Below are 20,592 nucleotides of genomic sequence, written 5' to 3'. Positions count from 1 at the left end.
GTTGGGATTTCCGCGGAAGAGCTGCCGGTATTTGGTGCCGATGTAGACAAGTGCGGCGCTGGCTAGGAGGAGGAGGGCACCGCGGACCCAAAAGTCCGGCGACGTGCTGCTCATGGCTTCGGTGTTTGTCGAGGGACTATACCTTTTGGTCGCAGCCGTGATCGAAGTCGATATGTGGCGGCCGTCGTTGCTAGGGCAGTGTAGTGAGTAGTTCTGCCTGCACCTCCCATCACTTCATGGCAAGTGTCCCAAACGCTCGGTCAAGCTCCTCGCCCTCCCTGCTAGGAGACATTGCAGGCGCTTTGACATCTGCTGAGTCCTCGTCCAGCAAGCCCTGCTTTTGAGCATTTGACCCAGCCTTGGTGGGTTCGAGGATCTTCTCGTCTCTATCTAGCCATCCCGGAGCAACGCGACGCTTCTCGGCCAGCTCTTTGACTTTGATGCTTTGCTCCCATTCTTCGATCACCTTCCTCGCATCCTGCTGTGACTTTGTGATATGCTGTTGGAGCGCATTGCAAGATGCTATGATGTCGTCTGGGTGCGCCGTGTGACCGCTCGAGGACGTGATGTACTTTGGCTTGTCGGAGTTGGGATCATCTATGACGGATGGCGGTAGCGAGGTGGGAACCTGGCGAAAGCTATATGGAAGGCTCACTGCCGTGGGCATGGACAGGAAGGGTGATACCGTCAGTGGCACCTGGGCCAATAGCCGGTCAGGCTCTGGTAGGAATTAGCTGGGCACCCACAATAACGTCGTGACGAATCATACTATGCGCGTCGAACATATTAATAATAGAACATGGGACACCGGCACTACAGGCGTGCGTTGTGCTTGTACTCCAGGCGCCGATGAGGTCAAGCATCACCAGGCTTGGCGGGGTGCAGAGAACCCCCGCCACCCAAAGGACCCCACGCACGGCTCCCGAGCCATTCAGGAGCACATCAAAAGAACCTACGCTGCGCTGTACGAACCGTCTCGATTGTCTAAGATTCGTAGCCCCGTAGCCTGATCTGGTCTCTTTTGCATCAGCCCGGGCTTCCTACCATAATCTCGCCACCGCCCTGCACACCACCCAAATCCCACCGCACACTACCTTTGGATCACGTTCCGACCGGTCAGCGCAGCTACACCGATCCCGCCTCTCACTAAACTCCCTCGCCCCTGACTGCCCTTGGGCTCCAAAGCACGTGCTATCGTCCCCCAACCTCTGACTTGGTACTTACAACCATTTGTGCGACACATAACTCCTACCCATACGTCAGCCTCGCAGAGCGAGCGCAAGTCCCGCCGTCATGGAGGGCAACATATCAAGAGCCGTGGTGGAGAGGAAGCCTGTTCCCGAAATAGATTTCACCTTACATACTATGGAAGATGGCACTCAGGTCAGCACGCAAGAACGCGTCTGCAAAGGTTCGTCGGCGTGCCCGTGTTTCGAATCCTGACCTAACAAGCGAGATAGATGTCCAGGCTCCTGCGATGCAGACGCCCACCGAAGAGCAGTTCCGCTCCCCACAAGATCCCAATAAGCCGAACCTGGCTTTTCTCAAGCAGCACTTCTGCCGCGAAGGCCGTCTGACCGAAGACCAGGCGTTGTTCATCATCAATGAGGGAGCAAAGCTGCTACGCGCTGAGCCTAACCTGCTGGAGATGGATGCCCCCATCACTGTCTGCGGCGATGTTCACGGCCAGTATTTTGACCTGATGAAGCTCTTCGAGGTGGGCGGTGATCCTTCTGAGACTAGGTATCTTTTCCTTGGTGATTACGTCGACCGAGGATACTTCAGCATTGAGGTAAGCGTTTCCATGCGCCGTCGCGTGACACGGCTGACGTCCATAGTGTGTGCTCTATCTCTGGTCCCTCAAGATCTGGTACCCAAACACACTTTGGCTCCTCCGAGGCAATCACGAGTGCCGCCATTTGACCGACTACTTCACCTTCAAGCTCGAGTGTAAGCACAAGTATTCTGAAAAGGTCTATGACGCTTGTATGGAGGCCTTCTGCTGCCTACCACTGGCAGCTGTCATGAACAAACAGTTCCTCTGCATACACGGCGGGCTGAGCCCGGAGCTGCACACCCTAGAAGACATCAAGAGCATTGATCGATTCCGAGAGCCCCCTACACACGGTATCATGTGCGATCTGCTTTGGGCAGATCCACTGGAAGAGTTTGGGCAGGAGAAGACTGGAGAGTTCTACGTGCATAACCATGTCCGAGGCTGTTCCTACTTCTTCTCGTATCCCGCAGCCTGCAATTTCCTGGAGAAGAACAACTTGCTCTCAATCATCCGAGCTCATGAAGCTCAAGATGCCGGCTACCGCATGTACCGCAAGACGAGGACAACTGGCTTTCCGTCTGTCATGACGATTTTCAGTGCGCCAAATTATCTGGACGTGTACAACAACAAGGCCGCGGTGCTCAAATACGAGAACAACGTCATGAACATTCGGCAATTCAACTGCACCCCACATCCTTACTGGCTGCCCAATTTTATGGATGTCTTTACCTGGTCATTGCCTTTTGTTGGCGAGAAGATCACTGACATGTTGATCGCCATCCTCAATACATGCTCTAAGGAAGAATTGGAGGATGATACACCCTTGTCTGGCGGTCCAGCCTCTCCAGCGTTGTCCGATGCCGAATCTACCGAAGCCAAGAGGAGAGCGATCAAGAACAAAATCCTTGCCATTGGTCGCTTGTCACGCGTCTTCCAAGTGCTCCGCGAAGAGAGCGAGCGCGTTACCGAGCTCAAGACTGCTTCTGGGGGGCGTCTGCCCGCTGGCACGCTCATGCTTGGAGCCGAGGGCATCAAGCAGGCTATCCACAACTTCGAAGATGCGCGCAAAGTCGACATCCAGAATGAACGACTACCTCCGTCGCCAGAGGAGATTGAGAAGAAGAGCCAGGAGGACCGCCGGGCGGCGCTGGAGAAAGCCACCAAGGATGCCGAGAACGATGCTACGCTGCAAGGTAAGTCCAGTATGTCCCCACGAAGGGACAATCGCTAACGCAACTCAGGTGTTGCCAGGAGGATTTCGTTCGGCAAGGGTGGAGGAGCAACTCACCGTCATAACAGATAGAATCTGCCATTTCGATGAAGACAAGTTGGATATCAGCAACCGAATGACAGGACAATCACGATTTCAATGACTGGCATAGAAGTGAGGTCAGAAGACCTGATTTGACGAGTGAGTGGAATGATGAAAGTGCTGGAAGCTTTTGATTAGGAGGGATGCTGTGAGCCAACCAAAACATGATGGGATCTGGTGCCTGAGGCATCTCCGCATCGTTGCGATGTTGGTCTCCCACAAGCTTCAAGTCTTGCATACGACATGCGAACCGGGCCAAATCAAAATAAAGACTCCCTGCCGTCCAGCTGCCAGTCTCAACTTCTCTCTCCCCTTTCACCATTCGCAAGGTGCGATCATCATGTAAGTACGTCGTAGCAGTCACGAAGAGCTCTCCACTCCAGGCTACATGCTTCGATATCTGAGGACAAGCGCTAACTTACCAAACCATGAGGATGAGCTGACTCACGTTGGTTCGGTCTGCAGCCCCAGCTGAAATGTGTCTGGTAAGTGGTTGGTTGCCTTCGCCGGCTAAACCGTTCTGGGGTTTGATGGGCAAACCCGCCTACACGAGGCGCGTGGTTCGCGCCAAGGCGTTGCTACGGCTGAGCCCGCGCACTAGGCGCTCGGACCGTCCCCTTCCGCCTCGCGGAGACCAAACTTCCTCACCAAACTCGCCTTGCACTCTTCTTTGCTCACTTTGTGCCTGAGGCATAACGACGAGGCTGATGCGAGTTGTTCTGTGATTGTTGCTTCAGCTTGAGCGTGTGGGCGTTCTCAGCGAGTCTTTATGAGTGCTGCCGTTGTCTTTCCAAGTGTTTTGGAGCTGTTGCCTCGTCCTCATTCTATTCTCAGCCTGATAGGTGTCGGGATCAGGGGAGCTTCACAGGTTGGAACTTCCCCAGATATCTCTGGCTTACTTGCGAGCCTTCGTTGTACCGGCCGCTCTTGCCGTCCCAGTCCCCTGGTCTACATAACACCGCTACTGGTGTACCGCAGCCTATGATGCTACCGACCAGATTCCCTGACAACAATCCGGCCACGCCCCGCCCGCGCCGTGCACGCCTCTCAGATGACACGCTTCCCAGTTCGAGCTCACCAACGCCTCAACATATTCGAGCAAACATAGACGAAGTTCTCGAAAACCTTAATGCTCACTGGGACCTAGGCCTTCCTCGACTAAGAGGCGCCGCCGCCGTTCAGCTTGAATCAACTCAGGCGCTTGCCAAAAGATGCTCTGCTCGCTTGAGATACTTCTGCTACCGAGACATCGACCTCAACCTGCTGCTGGCAGAATTTGAGAGCAGCGCTAAGCTTATTTACTCCAAATGGGTGTTCAAGCCCCTCGCCGAAAGCAGTGTTACCCCAAGTCGAAGCACCGGTGATTCGGCGCTCTCGAAAGCAGTGTTGAAGGGCAAGCGTCCTGCCTTGACTGCAGCACAGCGAAACGATCTCCTTCGGTGCCTCGACAGTGTTCTTGAAGACCCCTATGCGCTATCGCGACAGTCCGATAGTTTTTCATTGCAGACTCAAGAGCCATCGATGTCGCCACCCCGAAAGCCAGCCACTATCAATAACATGGCTCGTGCTACCAAGCCAGTATCGACTCCATCGCCTTCGTCAGGTGATTCTCAGCCGAAGAAAGTAGTTAACAAGAAGCGGCGGAGTACCACCGAAGGGAATCAGGGTGACAAGCAAAGGAAGTCAAAAACCATTCGTGCTTTCTTTGCTCCAACCTCAGATCGGAATGTGGCCTTGGATGACTCAGAGTCCTCGGCGACGTTTGTCTCCGCCGAAGATAGGCCTCTCGTTGGCAGCGCAGATGAAACTTTGCTCGCGGACGATGACACAATGGACCTGTTCCCTACCCAAGATGCTGAGGAATTTTTGCAAGATGAGACACTTTTAAGGTCTCTGGACAGCGGCTATGCTAGCAGCACGTCCAGTACCATCTACACCCGACTCTTGCGCACATGCAGTGATCCACGACTGGATTTATGCTCGGGTGTTAAAATAAACTATGAATATGCCTGGGAGCTTCAGAGCTTAGCTCTGTCTCTAGGTATGAACGCAAAGGAGATCTTCTACAAGGTGCGGAATATCTGTCACAGAGACTCGCCTAGCGTGGAAGAGAGGCTGTCTGCGTACAAGGAGATAGCTGCAGGTCGATCTTATGAGCCATTTCAGCGCCATTCATGGTTACCGGCCGCGGGACTACCACCTGAGAAGCGGAACCACCGTTCATTGTACCAGGAGGTGACCCTCACCTGGAACCAGACCAAAGATCCTGAGTCAAGTCCGTTCAAGATGCGACTTCATGCTCCACGATTCCAGAAGAGCAACAGATTTCACCGAATCTATGATGGTGGACGATTTCTGATTTTGAATGTACCATTTCTACGAGCTAGTGACATTCCTTCTGGGCTGGGAGATCCTGAACAATATCATGAAGTGGTCATCGAATGGCTGTCCAATGGACTCAAGATTGGTGGCCGCTTCTGGCGACCATTCTTTGTCGATCAGCCTAAGCAGACCAAGGCCGGAGCATGGTTCAATCAAGTGAACCTGTTTGCGACAACTGGACTTGGTCTTGAACAAGATCCTGTCTCCATGAAAGACTTTTTGAATATGCACGCTCCATTTGAAGAGAACTTAGCGTCCACAAATCATAAGCTATTTGCTCGAAGCAAATTGGGCTTGTCAAAAACGACTCCGACGGTCGTGTTACGCAAGGATGAGTTTCTCGACACTGCCGATATCCAGTCGGCGGAAGGCAATGTAATGAACGACGGCTGTGCGTTGATGTCAGTCGGTCTCGCAATAGCCATCACCCGAATGCTTGGTCTCGATGAGGTCCCTTCTGCCTTCCAAGGGCGAATCAGTGGGGCGAAAGGTATGTGGCTTGTGGATAAGCGCAACTCTATGCGGCAAGATCCAGCTGGGAGGGGTTATTGGATCCAAGTTACACCCGCACAACTTAAGATCCAGCCTCACCCACGCTATCGGGACTGCTCGGATCACTTCAGGACCTTCGAAGTTTCAGACTGGTCGAAGGCACTGAAGCCGAGCTCGCTGAATACACAGCTTCTTAATGTACTCTACAACCGAGGCGTTGGCCGCAAGATCTTGGCACGTCGCTTAACAGCTCTGACCGAAGAGTACTACGAGGAGCTTTGTGACAGCATTGAAACGAACGATCCGCTCCTGATGCATCACTGGCTCCAGAAATATCACTCTGTGATGCAAAGACCCGAGCTGCAATTTGTTGGAGGCCGTCCGGTCAACAAAATCGAGCAGATCAAAGTATATCTCGACGTTGGTTTCAGACCTCAGGAAGACAAGGCACTGCGTGACCTGTTCAAAGACACGTTGCGAACTTACCTGGATGACTTCGTTGAGAAGCCGCGAATTGAGCTGCCACGGTCGACCTTTGCCTACATGGTCCCTGACGTGTGGGGCTTCCTGGAAGAAGGAACGGTCCAGCTTTGTCTTGGTAGGCCCTGGTGCGATCCCGAGACTGGCCTCGAAAGCATTTTCATTGCAGACATCGACGTCATCGTTGCCCGCAATCCTGCAAATCATCCCTCTGACGCACAACGTGTTCGAGCTGTTCATCATCCTGAGCTAGCCGGGTACTCTAATGTCATATTCTTCTCTACGCGTGGCAAGCGCCCGCTCGCCGATTATTTGAGCGGAGGCGATTATGATGGCGATCAGGCATTTGTGTGCTGGGATCAAGCAATTGTCTGCGATTTCAAGAACTACGCGCCCGGTCCACCAGACCATATAAAGCCAGAGGATGTTGGCTTGGTGAAATGTTCAACCAAGCTTGCAAGCGTTTTCAAGGATGGCATCGACGACCGCACAGTACAGGAGCACTTACGGACTTGCCTAGACTTTGCCCTTCGTCCAAGCTATCTTGGTGTTGTCACAAATACCCACGTGGCGCACGTTTATCATCAGTCCCTGAGTGGTGGTTTCGGAGGGGGTATTCGTGCCCTTGAGTCACACGGCGCTATGATGCTGGCCGCTCTAGCCTCGTTTCTTGTGGACAGTGCCAAACAGGGCTACAGTCTACCCCACAAGGAATGGCTGTCTTTGAGGAAGAAGCTCTGCGGTCCGAACCAGCTTCCCAAGCCCGCTTTCCTCAAGTCAGAGATCGAAGTCCCCGATGAATTCCAGAGCCAAAACATCAATGATCATCTGCGGTTTGACATTGCTCGAGTCCAGAAAAAGACGAGACTTGATGAATGGTGGAGGCTTGCGCAGAAATGGCCTTCAAAACAAGACCAGTCTCTTCTGAGGCCCTTCCGTGCGGTTGATAAGCGAGTTGATGCCGAAAGGATGGCGAAGCAACCTCACAATGATGTCTACCGACAAGTCTTCCGCCAGTTGAAAAACAGCCTTGATCTCGTTCTGGAAGAATGGAAGAAGAAAGTGGGTGGACCTCAACAAGGCAAGGACTTCAGCTCAGGGCTCAAAGCAATCAATGAGGTTTACGCTTCTTACAAGAAGATCGAGCCACTGAAGGTGTCCGGCAAAGAAGATCACGTATTGTACCAATTGCTCGAAATTGGTGAAGAGGCAGGCTTTTACAGCTGGAGTTTGACTGTGGCATCCTATTTGTACCGACACTACTACTCTAATCACTCACGTTTTGTGTGGAGTATGGCTGGCCTCGATCTCTGCGAACTCAAAGCCAGAGATATGGGGCGTGCTATCCCCGTGATGGACAGATCATACGGAGCAATGAAACTGAACTCCAGGAGCGTCAAACTCCTGAGCGAGATGACCGTTGTCGACGATGAAAAGTTGGACCTTGAGATGATGGACGAAGATGACGAAACGCAATTTTTCGACGCGCAGGCCTCACTGGGAGGCAGTCCTCGACAGACTATCGCGGACTATTTCAACTCATGAAAGAGGCCCAGGATAAGCATGGGACCAAGACTGAGGACCAGACAATTCAATGACAGTTTGGGGATGCGGCGTTGTGAGGAATGAAGATTATGCTTGAGGAGCAAGAGCTTTTCGGGAATGACATGGACGAAGCAGCTCTTATTGCCCTACACGAGATACCCCCTTAGTGTTTCCATAGTGTGGCGTTGACTTTGGCCTGTTGGTTCACGGTGAATGGGTATCATTCTTGGCTAGGGCCATTTTTTGGGGGGGAAAGCAGGACGGTGGGAGACCAGAGGATCTGTCACGATTGTATAGTATTGAGGCACTGGCAGCCATGGCTGGTAGGCATGAGAGTTCGAAAGACGAATATCACTTTCACTGCGTCAATAAAGCTGGCTTGTATTATGGCTTTCTTTGTTATGCTAAGCTATTGGGTTATGGCTAGTGCTTCATCTCTTTCTGCTTCAGGACCGCGGTGTCCTCTCCTCTTTCTTACTGACCCCCGATCACCGCGCTCGACAGCTCGAGTTTCACCTTACGTGTCCCTCCTCGCACGCTCGACAGTAAATTCCTTGACGAATTCGCCGCTTCCTTTCAGCAGTTCGAGGAAGGCGTCGTACTCGACCAAGTCTTTGGCTTTCCACAATGTGTAGGCCAGCACCGTCTCGTTGATAGTGTGAATGTTGTCGTCATTGACCGCTGCTGCTGTTGAAGACGCGGTGGTGACGCTGGACGGGATTCGGAAGTGGCGACAGACATATTCAATCAAGGCGGTGACTTGCGGTACCGTTTTGTCCGTCAGCTCCAGGGCACGGAGGTCGCGGTGCATCTTGTAGAGGCTGAGTTGCTTCAGGGAATCAACCTCATACGTGCTCGCCAGAGCAGATAGCTTGGCGTGCTGGATCACCTCCTCGGTGGGCTTGTTCGTGTGAGCGATAGCCCGGAGGACCTCCGTGTACTAGTGGACGACGGTGACAGGTTGCAAAGACGAGGCAATGGGATGGTTTTCAATTAAAGGAGGAACAGGTCAGGCTGCCTGTTTTCCACCGCGCAAGTCACCGCAATGACTCATTCAAATATTGTTCGATGACAATGGCGCTTGAGTGAAGGAGCAAACGAAACTGAGGCTGGGATGAGGCTCGTCCAAGAGGCCTCCGAGTGAAGTCATGTAAATGTTTTCTGCACGAGTGGGCACATGCTGCGCTGTTGGGAGGACCTTGTTGGTCTGAGTCATCGAAGCCTGACTGAAGGACTCTGCAGACTGCTGGTATCTTCGGAGAGGACGATGGGCTAGAGGCTGAGTACGAGTCGGGACTGACGCGACGCATGCCTTGGTCTCTGACAGACCTACTGGCACTCATCTGCAGAGTCTTGGTCAAGGCTCCTGGCGAAAGCATTATTTACCTGACACCACAAGGTAGCTGTCGTTGTGACTGAATCTCATAGGGTCGGTCCGCCGCTTGAGCTGTCACCGGTGGTCGGATTCGGAGGAAAGAGGTAGTCTTTGTTTAGGAATTACTCTTGATTCGAGACGATTGCGAACAAGTGGGAGGCATGGGCGTGTCTCAATGCTGCTTGTTAGCCCATAACAGCAGGAAACAAAAGCACATTACTTGTGGACCTTGATCCGTAAAGTAGCCGACGCATGTCAGAAGTGGTTGCACATTTTCAGAGGTAGCTGTAAGCTGAATCACTGACTGAGCACCCGTCGAACGCCGTACCGCAGAGCCAGCAATGATCATTCCATAAAGTCATTCAAAGCTTAGCACTCCCAGACTTTCGCTTGCCGCCCGCCACGCCTGTCACTTCGTCGCCAGAGAGCAGGAAGTCTGGGTAGGGGAATGTTGCGCCAGGCCCAGTTTGCGTGTGCCAGGAACCACCATCCACTACGGTAACCTGACCTGTCACATAATTGCCTGCATCACTAAAAAGGTAGATGGTGGCATCTGCAATCTCCTTGATACTGCCCCAGCGTCCGAGAGGGATTCGTTTCCCAGGCTTCTCGCCTTTCTGAAGCTTGCCGCCCAAACGCTCCATGCCTTCTGTGCCGGCAATCGGGCCAGGGGCGATGATATTGGATGTGATGCCCAGAGGACCATATTCAATAGCGACATTGTGTGAGAGAGCATCAATAGCCGCTTTGGCGGCCGCCACGTGCGTCTGCATGGGGATTCCGGTGTAGTGAATGGTAGCAGACACATAGATAATGCGACCACCAGGCCCAGCGGCCTCTGACTTTGGCAGACCGCCTTCTGAGTTGTATTTCTGAACGCTCTTGAGCAGGTGTGGTAGGACGACTTTTGTGGTGTTGTATGATCCGAGCACATCGATATCAATTACGGTCTTAAACGCGTTGGGAGATAGCTGGGCCATTGGCGCGAGGAAATTGCCTGCAGCTCCTGCACTAAGGAACAGTCAGCGACGACAAGACAAGGGCGGCAAGTGACTTACATGAGGAAGTCGATGCCGCCGAGCTCACGAACGCACTGGTCGACAGCAGACTGCAGTGACTCAACGCTTCGCACATCGATATTGCCAACCCCAATGACCTTCGCGCCAGCCCGCTGAGCAGCAAGGTCTTTTGCTACTTCATGTGTCTTCTTCTCGTTGCGACCAACGATACAGGCATTAGCACCGAGGTGAACCATGGCTCGCACTTGAGCGCTGCAGATTGTACCATTGCCGCCCGTGCAGAAGACAACTTTGTCGTGAAATAGATTGTCGTTCCACACGGACGACACGAACTCGGACTTCTTGAGAGGCATGATGAGTGTAATCGCAACGTTGGAGGTAGGGGTAGCGAGAGGAGTTGACTTGAAGCCCAGTCGTGGAGAGAAAGTGGTCTATGTTATAGTACTTCGAGCCAACGGCCGTAACTATTCTCCAGCTTTCGTACGATATAACAAACCTTGTCAATGTCGTCTCATTCGAGCATTCGGTGCTGGGACGTTCGTGGAGATGCAGGGTTAGCCGGGCTCCTCGGGGTGTCAGACGTGCCTCGGCTTCTGTCCTGGGCAATCACTAATAGCAGTTAACAGATTTGGCTACTATGCTGCGTGGTGCCATAGTCCGGAAATCAGAACAAATATCGTGCAGTCGAAGCTGTGTGCCACACTGTACGAAGCCAGGTGGGCCACTAAAGCTACACTTAATAGTCCTGGGAGAAGGCGACGGAGGATGCCCGGACCTGCGTCGTGGGTGCGCTGCGGCACCTAGTCGGCGCTCGGGGCGCGGGCAATGCCTTCCTGATGCGGCCTGGCGGGCGATTTCATTGCGGACGACATCATTCGCAGAGTGGCGGGAACCAAGTACCGTACCACTTCACCTTGGTTCTGCAAACAATTCGCAGCCCACCGCTCGCTCCATACTATAGTTGGATGTGGAGCTCAGACACTGCCTGAACCTCAGATATACGCCACTGTATCGCTGGAAAGAAGCTTGCCCGCCTCCACACCAGGACATTTACCGCCCTCGGTCAAAGCTGCCTAAGCCAGACCAACCGCGAACACACCGCACGTACACCTCAACCTGCCGATCATGGTATGTCCAATGAGCACGCTCAAGTTCGTGGGCACAGTGTCCCTCGGCTTGCTCACGGTAAGCTCTGATTCCTGCCAGGCATTCATGATATTCGCTGACCTCAAGCGCAGGGCGTTTCCTATTCTCTCTCCACCATCACTCTCCCCTCCCTCGCAGTCCTCCCCTCTGCTGCCCGGGCCGCCCGCGCTCTTGCAACCATCCAGGAGCGAGCTACTCGACGCATCTTGACCCTCGCATCTGTCTCGTCGATATCACTCGTCACTTGCTACACCCTCGCCTCTCCACGTGGGAAGCATCCCTACCTACTATGGACAGCTCTTGTTGGTCTTATCGGTGGGCAGGGCGTTGAGTACTGGTTCAACGGCTGGACTAGGTTCACACTCAAGCGGCAATCGAAAGAGACTGGCTACGTTGAGGTAGAGTCAAGTGAGATCAACGGAGAGAAGGTTGAGGCCGAGATGGCACGGGAAGTGCGGACACAGAACGTAAGAACTGCTGTGAGTTTGGTCGGCTTTCTGATGGGTGTGGTTGGTATTTGGGGCGATGGAGCTTGAGCCTGCAGCAACCTTCCGGATATTTTGCGACCACACCCTCAGCTTCGGAAGCTGTAGTGACTAAAAGGCAGCTCGGGAGCCTACCTCGAACCGACCTTTACCACCGGAGTCTTGGGAGTATAAATTAAAGTGAGACGAAGGAGGAACGAAGCGACGAAATGAAGCGAGTTGGACTGACAGATAAGCATATTCTGCTCAATGCTACTTGGAGACTTAGTGTCTACTGCGTATAACAAATCCATCGAAAGCCACCTACTTCTCTCATCTTTCATTCTGCCAGGCCTCCAGCGTCGAAGCATTCGCATTCGTCCACCCAGTCTCCATGCTTCCTTGCGCAGGCACCCCATTTGCCCCCATCGCACTCCCACCACCGCTCACTCCCGGGGCCTCCTCTCCAAACGCCACCTCATCCCCATGCCCATTCATTCCCACCAGCCCCAAGCCAGCCAATCCCCACCCCATCGCATCCAACTCCCTCTGAAAGAAATCCCTCTCCTCATCCTCAATCTCCTGGCCCCCTTCCTGCTCCTCCGCACCCTCCCCCTCCACAACCTTCCCCTTCATAACATCCGCAAACCTTCTCTTCATCCACCAGTGCGTCAATCCCCTCCCGGCCCACTCCAACGGCACCGCCTCCTCCACCTCGCCCTCCACACTCGTGTCATGCATACCCGCGAGCCACTCGTCGCGCAATTCCGGCCGACAGTGCAGGTAGATGGCGGTGATGACGCGCATGTTGCTCTGCCGCCACTTGCGCCCGCAGTAGGGGACCTGCGACTTGAAGAGCTTCAGCACGTACAGCCGCAGCGTCGTGTCCGGGACGCGCAGCACGCGCCGCAAGATCTGCGAGGATTTGAATTGTACCAACAACAAAATGCGGTGGGCTTTGGCGCGCGTGATCTTCTGGAGCGTGCGCAGGAGGTGGATGGATGTCTGGAACTGGCGCGAGCTGAAGACGGGGAGCGGCGTGCTGGGGAGGGGGGCGAGAGGGTTGCCGAGTTCGTCGACGGTTGGGTGCGAGGGATCGGCGTCGGCGTCGGCGTCGCTGGACCGTTGACTGGAAGCGTTGTCGGATGTGGTTCTGTCGTTGGCGGCAGCATGGGGCCGAGTTGCAGACTCAGAAGTTGAGGTGGGAGACCGCCGGTGGCGTTGTATAGGAGGTGGTACGGCGTCGTCAACATCAGAGGCGTCGCTGTGCTGGTCGGGCGAAGTGGGAGACAGAGGTGGGTGGTCGGAGTGGATGTGACAATAGTGAAAGAAAGAGAGGTCGTCGCGGTCGTAGCGGAAGGCGACAAGGTCTTCGAGGTTTTGGTGTGCGAAGTACTTCAAGGTGAGTTGAACGTAGTTAGAGTCGAGTAGAAGTTGCGTAAGATACTCGAACTTGAGGATGTGGGACATTTTGAGCCATTTGAGAAGCACGAACAGAACACCAGCAATAGCCTTCTGGCTGATCTCACGGGACCGAATATTGTCGAGGTCTTCGAGCGTAAGATCGGCAGGCTTTGGTGGTGGAGGTGGCATCGGAAGGTTCTGCGCACCAGCGCCAACATTGGAATTGGACTTGGTACGGTTAAGACCAGTGGGTTGGGCAGGGTCGGAGTAGTTGCCGTTGCGGACCGCAATGTCTTGCACATTCGCAAGCATGGCCTTCATCAGGACGATGACAAAGGACTGCATGTCGGACAGGGAGAAGTGGAAGAAGTGTTCGACGGCTTCCATGCGTTTGCGGAGGTCGGGATCTTCCAGCCCCTCAAGCTCCTCGACTGCCTCCTTGGACATTTGCTCTTTCAACTCCTCCTTGCTGCCTCTATCATCTGCTCTCCATCCGCGGTCGTATTTCATGAAGAGGTCTCTCTGCTTCCATAGCTGTCGCATTGCTCGTGTCATTCGCATACGGCTCGCGAAAAGTTCGCCCGCTTCGATGATTGAGGCCGGTATGTCACTTCCCTCCCATTTCTTGCCAACCATAAGATCCTGTATCTCAGTCGAGCCTTTGCCACCTAGTTCGTTACTTGATGGTCCTAGTGGGGGGTACAGGAATGGGAAATTCTGGTTTGTTTGATAGTTCTGCTTCTTTCCTGTTTTTCCTCCAGGTCCGACGGGTGATGGTGGCGGAGAGGGAGCTGGGGTGGCGATATGCACTGGTTGGTGGAGGATTGAGGTTCCGGTGGTTGCATTGATGGCAGAAGCACCTGAGCCGGGTTGTGCTTCGGCGCGAGTAGCGTGTTGAGGCAGCACGGGCAATATTGTCCTCTGCTCGGTTTCGAGCGGTATGAGCGGCAAAGGTGGGTTGTAAGCTGGGTATTTCGAGGTGATCTCTTGTCGGAAGAGATGATAGTCCAGTGGAGAGGCTGTGAGCTTTGGATGAGGCGCATTGGCAGAAAATGGGTCACTTCGTGGCTCAAGAACTGCCTTGACCGCCTCCAGGTCATGCTGAATATCTCCAAAGAGCAGCATCGTCAGCTTCCATAACAGTTGGATAGCATGAATTAGGGGAATGTTGTACAATTCATCCCACCTCAATCGCGAGATTGCGCTGGTCAAGAAAATGGGGAAACTCGGGCTCAGAGCTTGGAGAGCTCGTCGTATCTTCTGCGCTGCCTCGCTCTGTCTGCGTTCCCTTGCCGATTCAACCAGTAGATAGAAGCAAGAGAAGCACAGTGACAGCTCCCTGGTCTCATTGTCGTCGAAGACGCCGACGGTCTGTTGCTCATCGCCCTCAATATCCCTTGCGACTGCTGATATTTTGGCCGCCGTAAGTAAGCAAGCATAGAGTGGTACAACCAAACCACTTTCAAGAATCATATCCGCGGCCCGATGCATCCACTCGAGCTGGACTGCATTGTACTGCTCTGGCGAAATCTCTTGTGTCCTTCGAAATTCATCCGAGCACTGAGAGGGATCAAGGCCCGATGTTATGCTCCAAGCGCCGGCAAGGACATAGTACAGACATCCCAGACCCTCAGTCCTAATCTCGATGCTCGCGTCGCCCAGGTCGCCCTGAAAGCCGGAGAGGAACTTTAGCCTGGCGTCTTCGTTGACTTCCATCCATGAAACATCACCAACGTCAAGATCGGAGGAACAGAAGGCCTTCCAAGCGGTCTCGAAGGCTTCTCTTGCCGCTAAGAGATGCTCTCGCTCCTGTTCAGCTTCGGTGTACTGAAACCATTCGTCAATCTCTGTCTCATAGCTGTCAATCTCGGTATATTGAAACGCGTAAGCTCTCTGCTCGGTCTTTGGAAATTGTCCGACGAGTTGCCGAAGTTGCGGGAGGCTAAGTGAATCTGTGACCTCAGGCGGGCCTGGAGGTGCTGGAGGAGGTTGTGATGGCGGTGGTGGTGGAGGTGCGGAACCGTCTCTTCGTAGACCAGGTCTTGGGGGCGCTCGTGGTCTCGCCGTGCCAGCCGCGGAAGAGCCATCAGAAGGCGTCAAGGCGCTGAGCGGAAGTTGCTGGCTTGGAGTAATGATGTTGGTACCAGCGTCGACTTCATCAGCTCGCACGAAGAGCTGCTGCGTCTGTGGACGCTCTGTGGGATCTAAATCCGCCATGGCTCAATGGCTTCGCGTTCAATAACGGTGCGTCCCTCCGGACGCGCCTCCCGAAAGGTGAGCCTGGCCTACACTCGAGGCGTTAAACAAATCATCGATTATCTCCTGGTCGCTGTGGTGTTCCGCCGAATGCGGTTGGTACGCCTCACCTCCGACTTCTGTCAGCAGACGTTTTACGTGGCTATTCTGCAGATGGTGGGAGTGAAGCAATAAACAGTCGAGGTTGTAAAAGCAACGAAGTCGGGAGACTTGATGCCAAGACTCTAGCGGATGGCGTGTCAACATGGGTGAGCGAAGTGAGATCTTGCAATCTAGACCGATCTAACAATCAAGAATAGAAGAAGAGCAGCGTATCAGTTTACAGCACTTGAGACAATAATGATGGTAATCTGGTTGGGATTGGTTTTCAGGGCGACGCCGCAGGCCGTGAAACTACGTGCCATTGACCGGCTTTGAGGCTGCAGCTTTAGCGCTTGCGCGAGATACCAACTCGTCTAAAGACGTTCGCAGAGCTACTCTCTGTGGCTCTCCAGCTGCTGAGACCTGCTGTCGGGGCCACGAGATCTGCTTGTGACACACCCGGATCGAGAGCTGATGCTCGCAGCGGACGTTCTGACAAACACTGTCACAAGGCATGCCACCGAATAAAAAGCCATTGCCTCCATCTAAGACAGGGTCCTTTCTGTGCATTGCTCCCAGCGTCTGTGTAGGACTGATACTTGTCGCGAAAATTTGGCTCATGAGGGCTGGTCCCCTGCGTCCCTTTCATTTCTCTTAGTCTCGAGGAAAGACTTCGCTTGGTCGAGGAGCTCTCTTTCCATTTTGAATTCCACACTGTCATCAGCGCGTGCGTTCAACCAGCTTGGGTCGAGGGGTCCTCCGCCATTAGCAGGATCAAAACCCCCCTCGTTCGTCTTCGCTCGCTTGGCATCCTTATCCTGGCCTTCTTGGATGAGACCCGCTTCCTCTAATGCATACACTTGTCTCTTCAGCCTCACTTCAATGAACGATAAGGCTGAGAAGTAGGCATCGGCCGCTCGGGCGAATTTATCCTGTTGTGCCTCAAAGGTCGCAAAAGGTGTGTTCTCGTCTCTTTTGTTGGCTAGGACGCCAATTGCTTCGGCCGCAGAGGCAAGGAGTCCTGATACAGATTGGTCGATCTCGTTTAGCTCAGCGATGCGTTGCGCAGCAGTGAACTTGTTCGCCGAAGCTGTAGCAGAAGGGGAATGGTCCGAGTCGGCCATACTAGAGGCCACGAAGCACAAAACGCATCAGAATCTCGTTAACAGAGTGCTTCATATCATATTCTGGCAGTCGCCTCCAGAGTCACAGCTAAGCTAAAGTTAGCAGCTCCAGATGTGCGGATGGTACATATCGAAGAGGTTCAAAGTACTGGTCACGTGCGATGATCACAGCCTTGCCTCAGCCTTGGGCAATGTCCGGGCCCAAGTAGTGCCGCTCCGCACATGCTTGGCCGTATCAATCGCGTTGCCTTCCTGTTCTTGTGTTTCTCTCGGTGTACGTCTTACTACTATCCCATCAGGCTTGTGTATCTGCCGTCATCGTTGTCTAGCCCGATAGGGCAATCGCTCCGACACTGATGATTTGAAGCGCAATTGCGAGAGGGACACGATGTCCGGACAACAACCTGCGCCCAGCCCAGGGCCTCGCAGCGCGAGTACTGGACCAAATGGACCACTTGCCACCCCAACCTCGGCGCCTTTGGTCAATGGAGTCACTCCAAACACGGTATCGCAAGCGGCTACCTCGACAACCACAGGAACCAGCACAGGCATTCCGGCTGGTCAGATGACACAGCAGAACCTCAACCAGATTGTGATCGATTATCTAGCCAAGAAAGGTTACCACCGAACCGAAGCCGTTCTTCGCGCCGAGTCCGCAAATCAAGAAGTCCCAAAGACGGATGACTCAAAGCCAAAGGTTGTGCAATCAACCCCCAAGTATGCGGAGGCTTTTGCTCGTCTTCAGGCCTGGACTGAAGATGCTCTCGAAATGTACAAGCCGGAGGTTGAGAGGCTGCTTTGGCCTTTCTTCGTCTACTTGTACCTTGCGTTAGTCGAAACTCCAGGATCAAGCGACAGAACTCAGAAGTTTTGGCAACGCTTCAGTGAAAACTTTCGCAAGGAGCACGACTACGACATGAAACAGCTGCAGAGCACGACACTACCTGAGCACCTTGAGCAGGATGGCGAGGCAAAGCGGTATCTCACGAACAAATACCGGGTCAATCTCTCGAATCCTGGTCACATGTATTTCATGAGCTTCCTTGAATCGCTTGATAAGGATATATTCGCCATCTTCATCAAAGTCATTCAAACCAACCTCGACTTACGCGCCGTCGATCGGGCTACTGATGATCGTTTCAGCTTCGCATCAATCATCCTTCGGGGACAAGAAGGTGAAGACCTACCTCCCGAGGACGAGGGTATTCCGGGTCATCGGCCTGGCAATGCCATCATCACCGATCAGGCAAACGTTGGCAACACCCTGGCAAATTTGAAGCTGGGAAAATTGCAGATGGACAAAGAGGTCGAGGAAGATGTCCGAGGAGACTTGGCCGATCTTGATCTGCAAGTTCCGCCACGAGAAGGCCAGCCAAGCCTTGTTGAGACGCATGAGAAGCTCAACATCAAACAAGAAGACGAAGACGAAGGACCCAGCCGAGTCGAGATCCCTTTCCCCGCATCCACGGCACGAGACGTCGCCATGGAAGTCACCAAGATTCGCGAGAATCGTGATCGTCTGAAAATTGAAGGTCGCACGGGTGGCGTAGGGCCTGGTATCAGTGTATGCATGTATACCTTCCACAATTCCAGCGACAGCATAAATTGTATGGACATCTCGGGCGATCTTAAACTCATCGCCACTGGCATGTACGACTCCTACATCCGCGTCTGGACCCTCGATGGCTCGGCGCTTGGTACCTCCGACAGTGGTCAACCTCAGGCTTCTCAACGTCTTATCGGTCACTCCGGTCCCGTCTACAGTGTCAAATTTGCACCAGCTATAGGTCAATATGACGAAAACTCTCCCGGCGCGCCTGTCAAATGGCTTCTGTCAGGTGCCAACGATGGAACCATCATCCTCTGGTCACTGGCAACCTTCCAAGCAATGGTCAAGTACAAAGGCCACGTCGGCCCCGTCTGGGATATCTCCTGGAGCCCATTCGGGCACTACTTTCTCAGCGGTGGTCTCGACAAGATGGGCCGCATCTGGACGACCGACAAAATGCAACCTGTACGCCTCCTTGTTGGCCACGACAAGGATATCGAGGTAGTCACATACCACCCCAATGCCGCCTACGTCTTCACCGCCTCAAGCGACAAGACGGTACGGATGTGGTCGGTGCAGACCGGCTCCGCCGTGCGCATGTTCACCAGCCACACCTCGCCCATCACGGCTCTCGCCTGCAGCAACGACGGCAAAGTCCTCGCATCCGCCGACGACTCCGGCAGCATCATCCTTTGGGACCTCAACAGCGGGCGCCGCATGAAGCAGATGCGCGGCCACGGCAAAGGCGGCGTCTGGTCGCTCTCCTGGTCCGCCGAGTCCAACGTCCTTATCTCCGGCGCCGCAGACAACACCGTCCGCGTCTGGGACGTTTATGGCCCGCCCAAGGAAGCCGCTGCGGCGGGCGCCAAGCCAGGAGAGGCCGGCAAGGCCGGCGAAGCTGGGACTTCCGGTCCAACGATCTTACAGGGTAGCGCGGCAGGCGGTACCAAGAAGGGCAAGAAGGACGCCGTCGTCACGGCGGATCAGATCAGCGCGTTCCCTACCAAGAGCACGCCGGTGTACTATGTCAAGATGACGAGCATGAATCTCGCGCTGGCGGCGGGCGCGTTCTTGCCGGAGCTGCAGAGGAAATAGGGTGCCGATGTCGCTCGGCGTTATACGCCTCAGTCGGGTTTCGAATGGTTGAGACAGTGGTTGCGTCCGCGGCGGTAGAGGGATCTTCTGCGGGGTTCGAGCTGCTGCGAGGGATCATCATTTTCAGGTCAAGGGTAAAACGGCGGCGTGTTGGAAATCGGGGCCTCAGCGCAAGTGTGTGTGGGTGTGTGTACATCGTTGCGGACGTCCGCCTCCGGCTGGTTTAACAACAGAGCGCCTCGAAGGCGCGCTTTGGTCGGAAGTCTCCTTGGACTTGAAGAGGCACTACGTAGTTAGCAATACGAGCAATGCGGCGTCAAAATCCAGGACGAGTCTCTCTTGCTCAGACCTCACCATTGGAACAGAAAGCTTTGCTCAACGATTTCTCATTGTTTTTTCTATCCCTATTTTCCTGTCTCCGAATAAAGTGCTGCAATACCTCAATGTCGAACTGTTCTCGGCGGTCATAGATTTTGTTTGTTTTTGTTTGTTTTTTTCCTTTTCTTCTGTGTTTTCTGTAGTGGCGGCAATGTGCAGAAATCGGTGCTGTATCCTTCGAACTCGAAAGTATTCTCGATAGTCATTCTGGTGGGGATTTTTGTTTTTTTTTTCTTTTTTTGCTCTGTCGGAACGCGGGCATGTGCAAAGAGTCTGTGCTGTAATCTTCAAAGTCGAACTGTTCTCGACGGTCATGTAGGTTTTCTGTTTTCTCTTTTGTGCTGTGGTGGCGGTAATGTGCAAAAACTTGGGTTGCTGTGATCCTCGGAGGCGGGTGCTGTTTGGCCCTTCTTTTGTTCAATTTCGTGACCTCGTGTGGGCTCTGGGCGGTCGTTGCGAGTGCCAGTCGCCGGAGAAGAGTTGCGTGTGCGTAACGCAGACAGTGACTCGGTATCGTAGCAAGCGGGTTCAACGAAAGGCGCATGAACCAGATCAGACCATCCCCAAGTAAACCCAAACCAACAATACTGAAAACGCCTGCAATGCTTAACACTCCCAATATTCTCCACCACGCCAGCCGATCTTATCCAACGCAGGCTGGTCGAAGATTGCGGACACGCCCACGCAAGGCCCAACAGTCGCGATGCTCTTGA

The 20,592-nt window shown here is 53.8% G+C and overlaps 9 protein-coding genes across 9 annotated transcripts; 4 read left to right on the top strand and 5 right to left on the bottom strand.

Moving 5' to 3' along the window:
- Window positions 1-229: 229 nt before the first annotated feature.
- Window positions 230-785, bottom strand: HMPREF1541_10325 (uncharacterized protein; the record flags this gene model as incomplete). Its single annotated transcript, XM_008714996.1, has 2 exons — window positions 230-720; window positions 770-785. The coding sequence occupies 2 exons, from the start codon at window positions 783-785 to the stop codon at window positions 230-232; spliced, it is 507 nt and encodes a 168-aa protein (XP_008713218.1).
- A 508-nt stretch (window positions 786-1,293) lies between these two features.
- On the top strand, window positions 1,294-3,080 carry HMPREF1541_10324 (serine/threonine-protein phosphatase 2B catalytic subunit; the record flags this gene model as incomplete). The annotated part of the gene is made up of 4 exons (XM_008714995.1): window positions 1,294-1,411; window positions 1,461-1,792; window positions 1,839-2,970; window positions 3,019-3,080. The coding sequence occupies 4 exons, from the start codon at window positions 1,294-1,296 to the stop codon at window positions 3,078-3,080; spliced, it is 1,644 nt and encodes a 547-aa protein (XP_008713217.1).
- Window positions 3,081-4,073: 993 nt separating this feature from the next.
- On the top strand, window positions 4,074-7,988 carry HMPREF1541_10323 (uncharacterized protein; the record flags this gene model as incomplete). Its single annotated transcript, XM_008714994.1, has 1 exon — window positions 4,074-7,988. One exon carries the CDS (start codon window positions 4,074-4,076, stop codon window positions 7,986-7,988), a length of 3,915 nt encoding a protein of 1,304 aa, XP_008713216.1.
- A 517-nt stretch (window positions 7,989-8,505) lies between these two features.
- HMPREF1541_10322 (uncharacterized protein) lies at window positions 8,506-8,799 on the bottom strand (the record flags this gene model as incomplete). Its single annotated transcript, XM_008714993.1, has 1 exon — window positions 8,506-8,799. One exon carries the CDS (start codon window positions 8,797-8,799, stop codon window positions 8,506-8,508), a length of 294 nt encoding a protein of 97 aa, XP_008713215.1.
- Window positions 8,800-9,725: 926 nt separating this feature from the next.
- HMPREF1541_10321 (uncharacterized protein) lies at window positions 9,726-10,735 on the bottom strand (the record flags this gene model as incomplete). The annotated part of the gene is made up of 2 exons (XM_008714992.1): window positions 9,726-10,374; window positions 10,422-10,735. The coding sequence occupies 2 exons, from the start codon at window positions 10,733-10,735 to the stop codon at window positions 9,726-9,728; spliced, it is 963 nt and encodes a 320-aa protein (XP_008713214.1).
- A 772-nt stretch (window positions 10,736-11,507) lies between these two features.
- Window positions 11,508-12,064, top strand: HMPREF1541_10320 (uncharacterized protein; the record flags this gene model as incomplete). The annotated part of the gene is made up of 2 exons (XM_008714991.1): window positions 11,508-11,567; window positions 11,621-12,064. The coding sequence occupies 2 exons, from the start codon at window positions 11,508-11,510 to the stop codon at window positions 12,062-12,064; spliced, it is 504 nt and encodes a 167-aa protein (XP_008713213.1).
- A 261-nt stretch (window positions 12,065-12,325) lies between these two features.
- HMPREF1541_10319 (uncharacterized protein) lies at window positions 12,326-15,613 on the bottom strand (the record flags this gene model as incomplete). The annotated part of the gene is made up of 1 exon (XM_008714990.1): window positions 12,326-15,613. One exon carries the CDS (start codon window positions 15,611-15,613, stop codon window positions 12,326-12,328), a length of 3,288 nt encoding a protein of 1,095 aa, XP_008713212.1.
- A 737-nt stretch (window positions 15,614-16,350) lies between these two features.
- On the bottom strand, window positions 16,351-16,857 carry HMPREF1541_10318 (uncharacterized protein; the record flags this gene model as incomplete). Its single annotated transcript, XM_008714989.1, has 1 exon — window positions 16,351-16,857. The coding sequence occupies one exon, from the start codon at window positions 16,855-16,857 to the stop codon at window positions 16,351-16,353; it is 507 nt and encodes a 168-aa protein (XP_008713211.1).
- Window positions 16,858-17,245: 388 nt separating this feature from the next.
- HMPREF1541_10317 (uncharacterized protein) lies at window positions 17,246-19,501 on the top strand (the record flags this gene model as incomplete). The annotated part of the gene is made up of 1 exon (XM_008714988.1): window positions 17,246-19,501. One exon carries the CDS (start codon window positions 17,246-17,248, stop codon window positions 19,499-19,501), a length of 2,256 nt encoding a protein of 751 aa, XP_008713210.1.
- Between the last annotated feature and the right edge of the window lie 1,091 nt (window positions 19,502-20,592).

This window comes from Cyphellophora europaea (genome assembly GCF_000365145.1).
Source record: "Cyphellophora europaea CBS 101466 unplaced genomic scaffold supercont1.12, whole genome shotgun sequence".
Lineage (NCBI taxonomy): Eukaryota > Fungi > Ascomycota > Eurotiomycetes > Chaetothyriales > Cyphellophoraceae > Cyphellophora > Cyphellophora europaea.
This window is presented reverse-complemented; position numbering and strand designations above follow the sequence as displayed.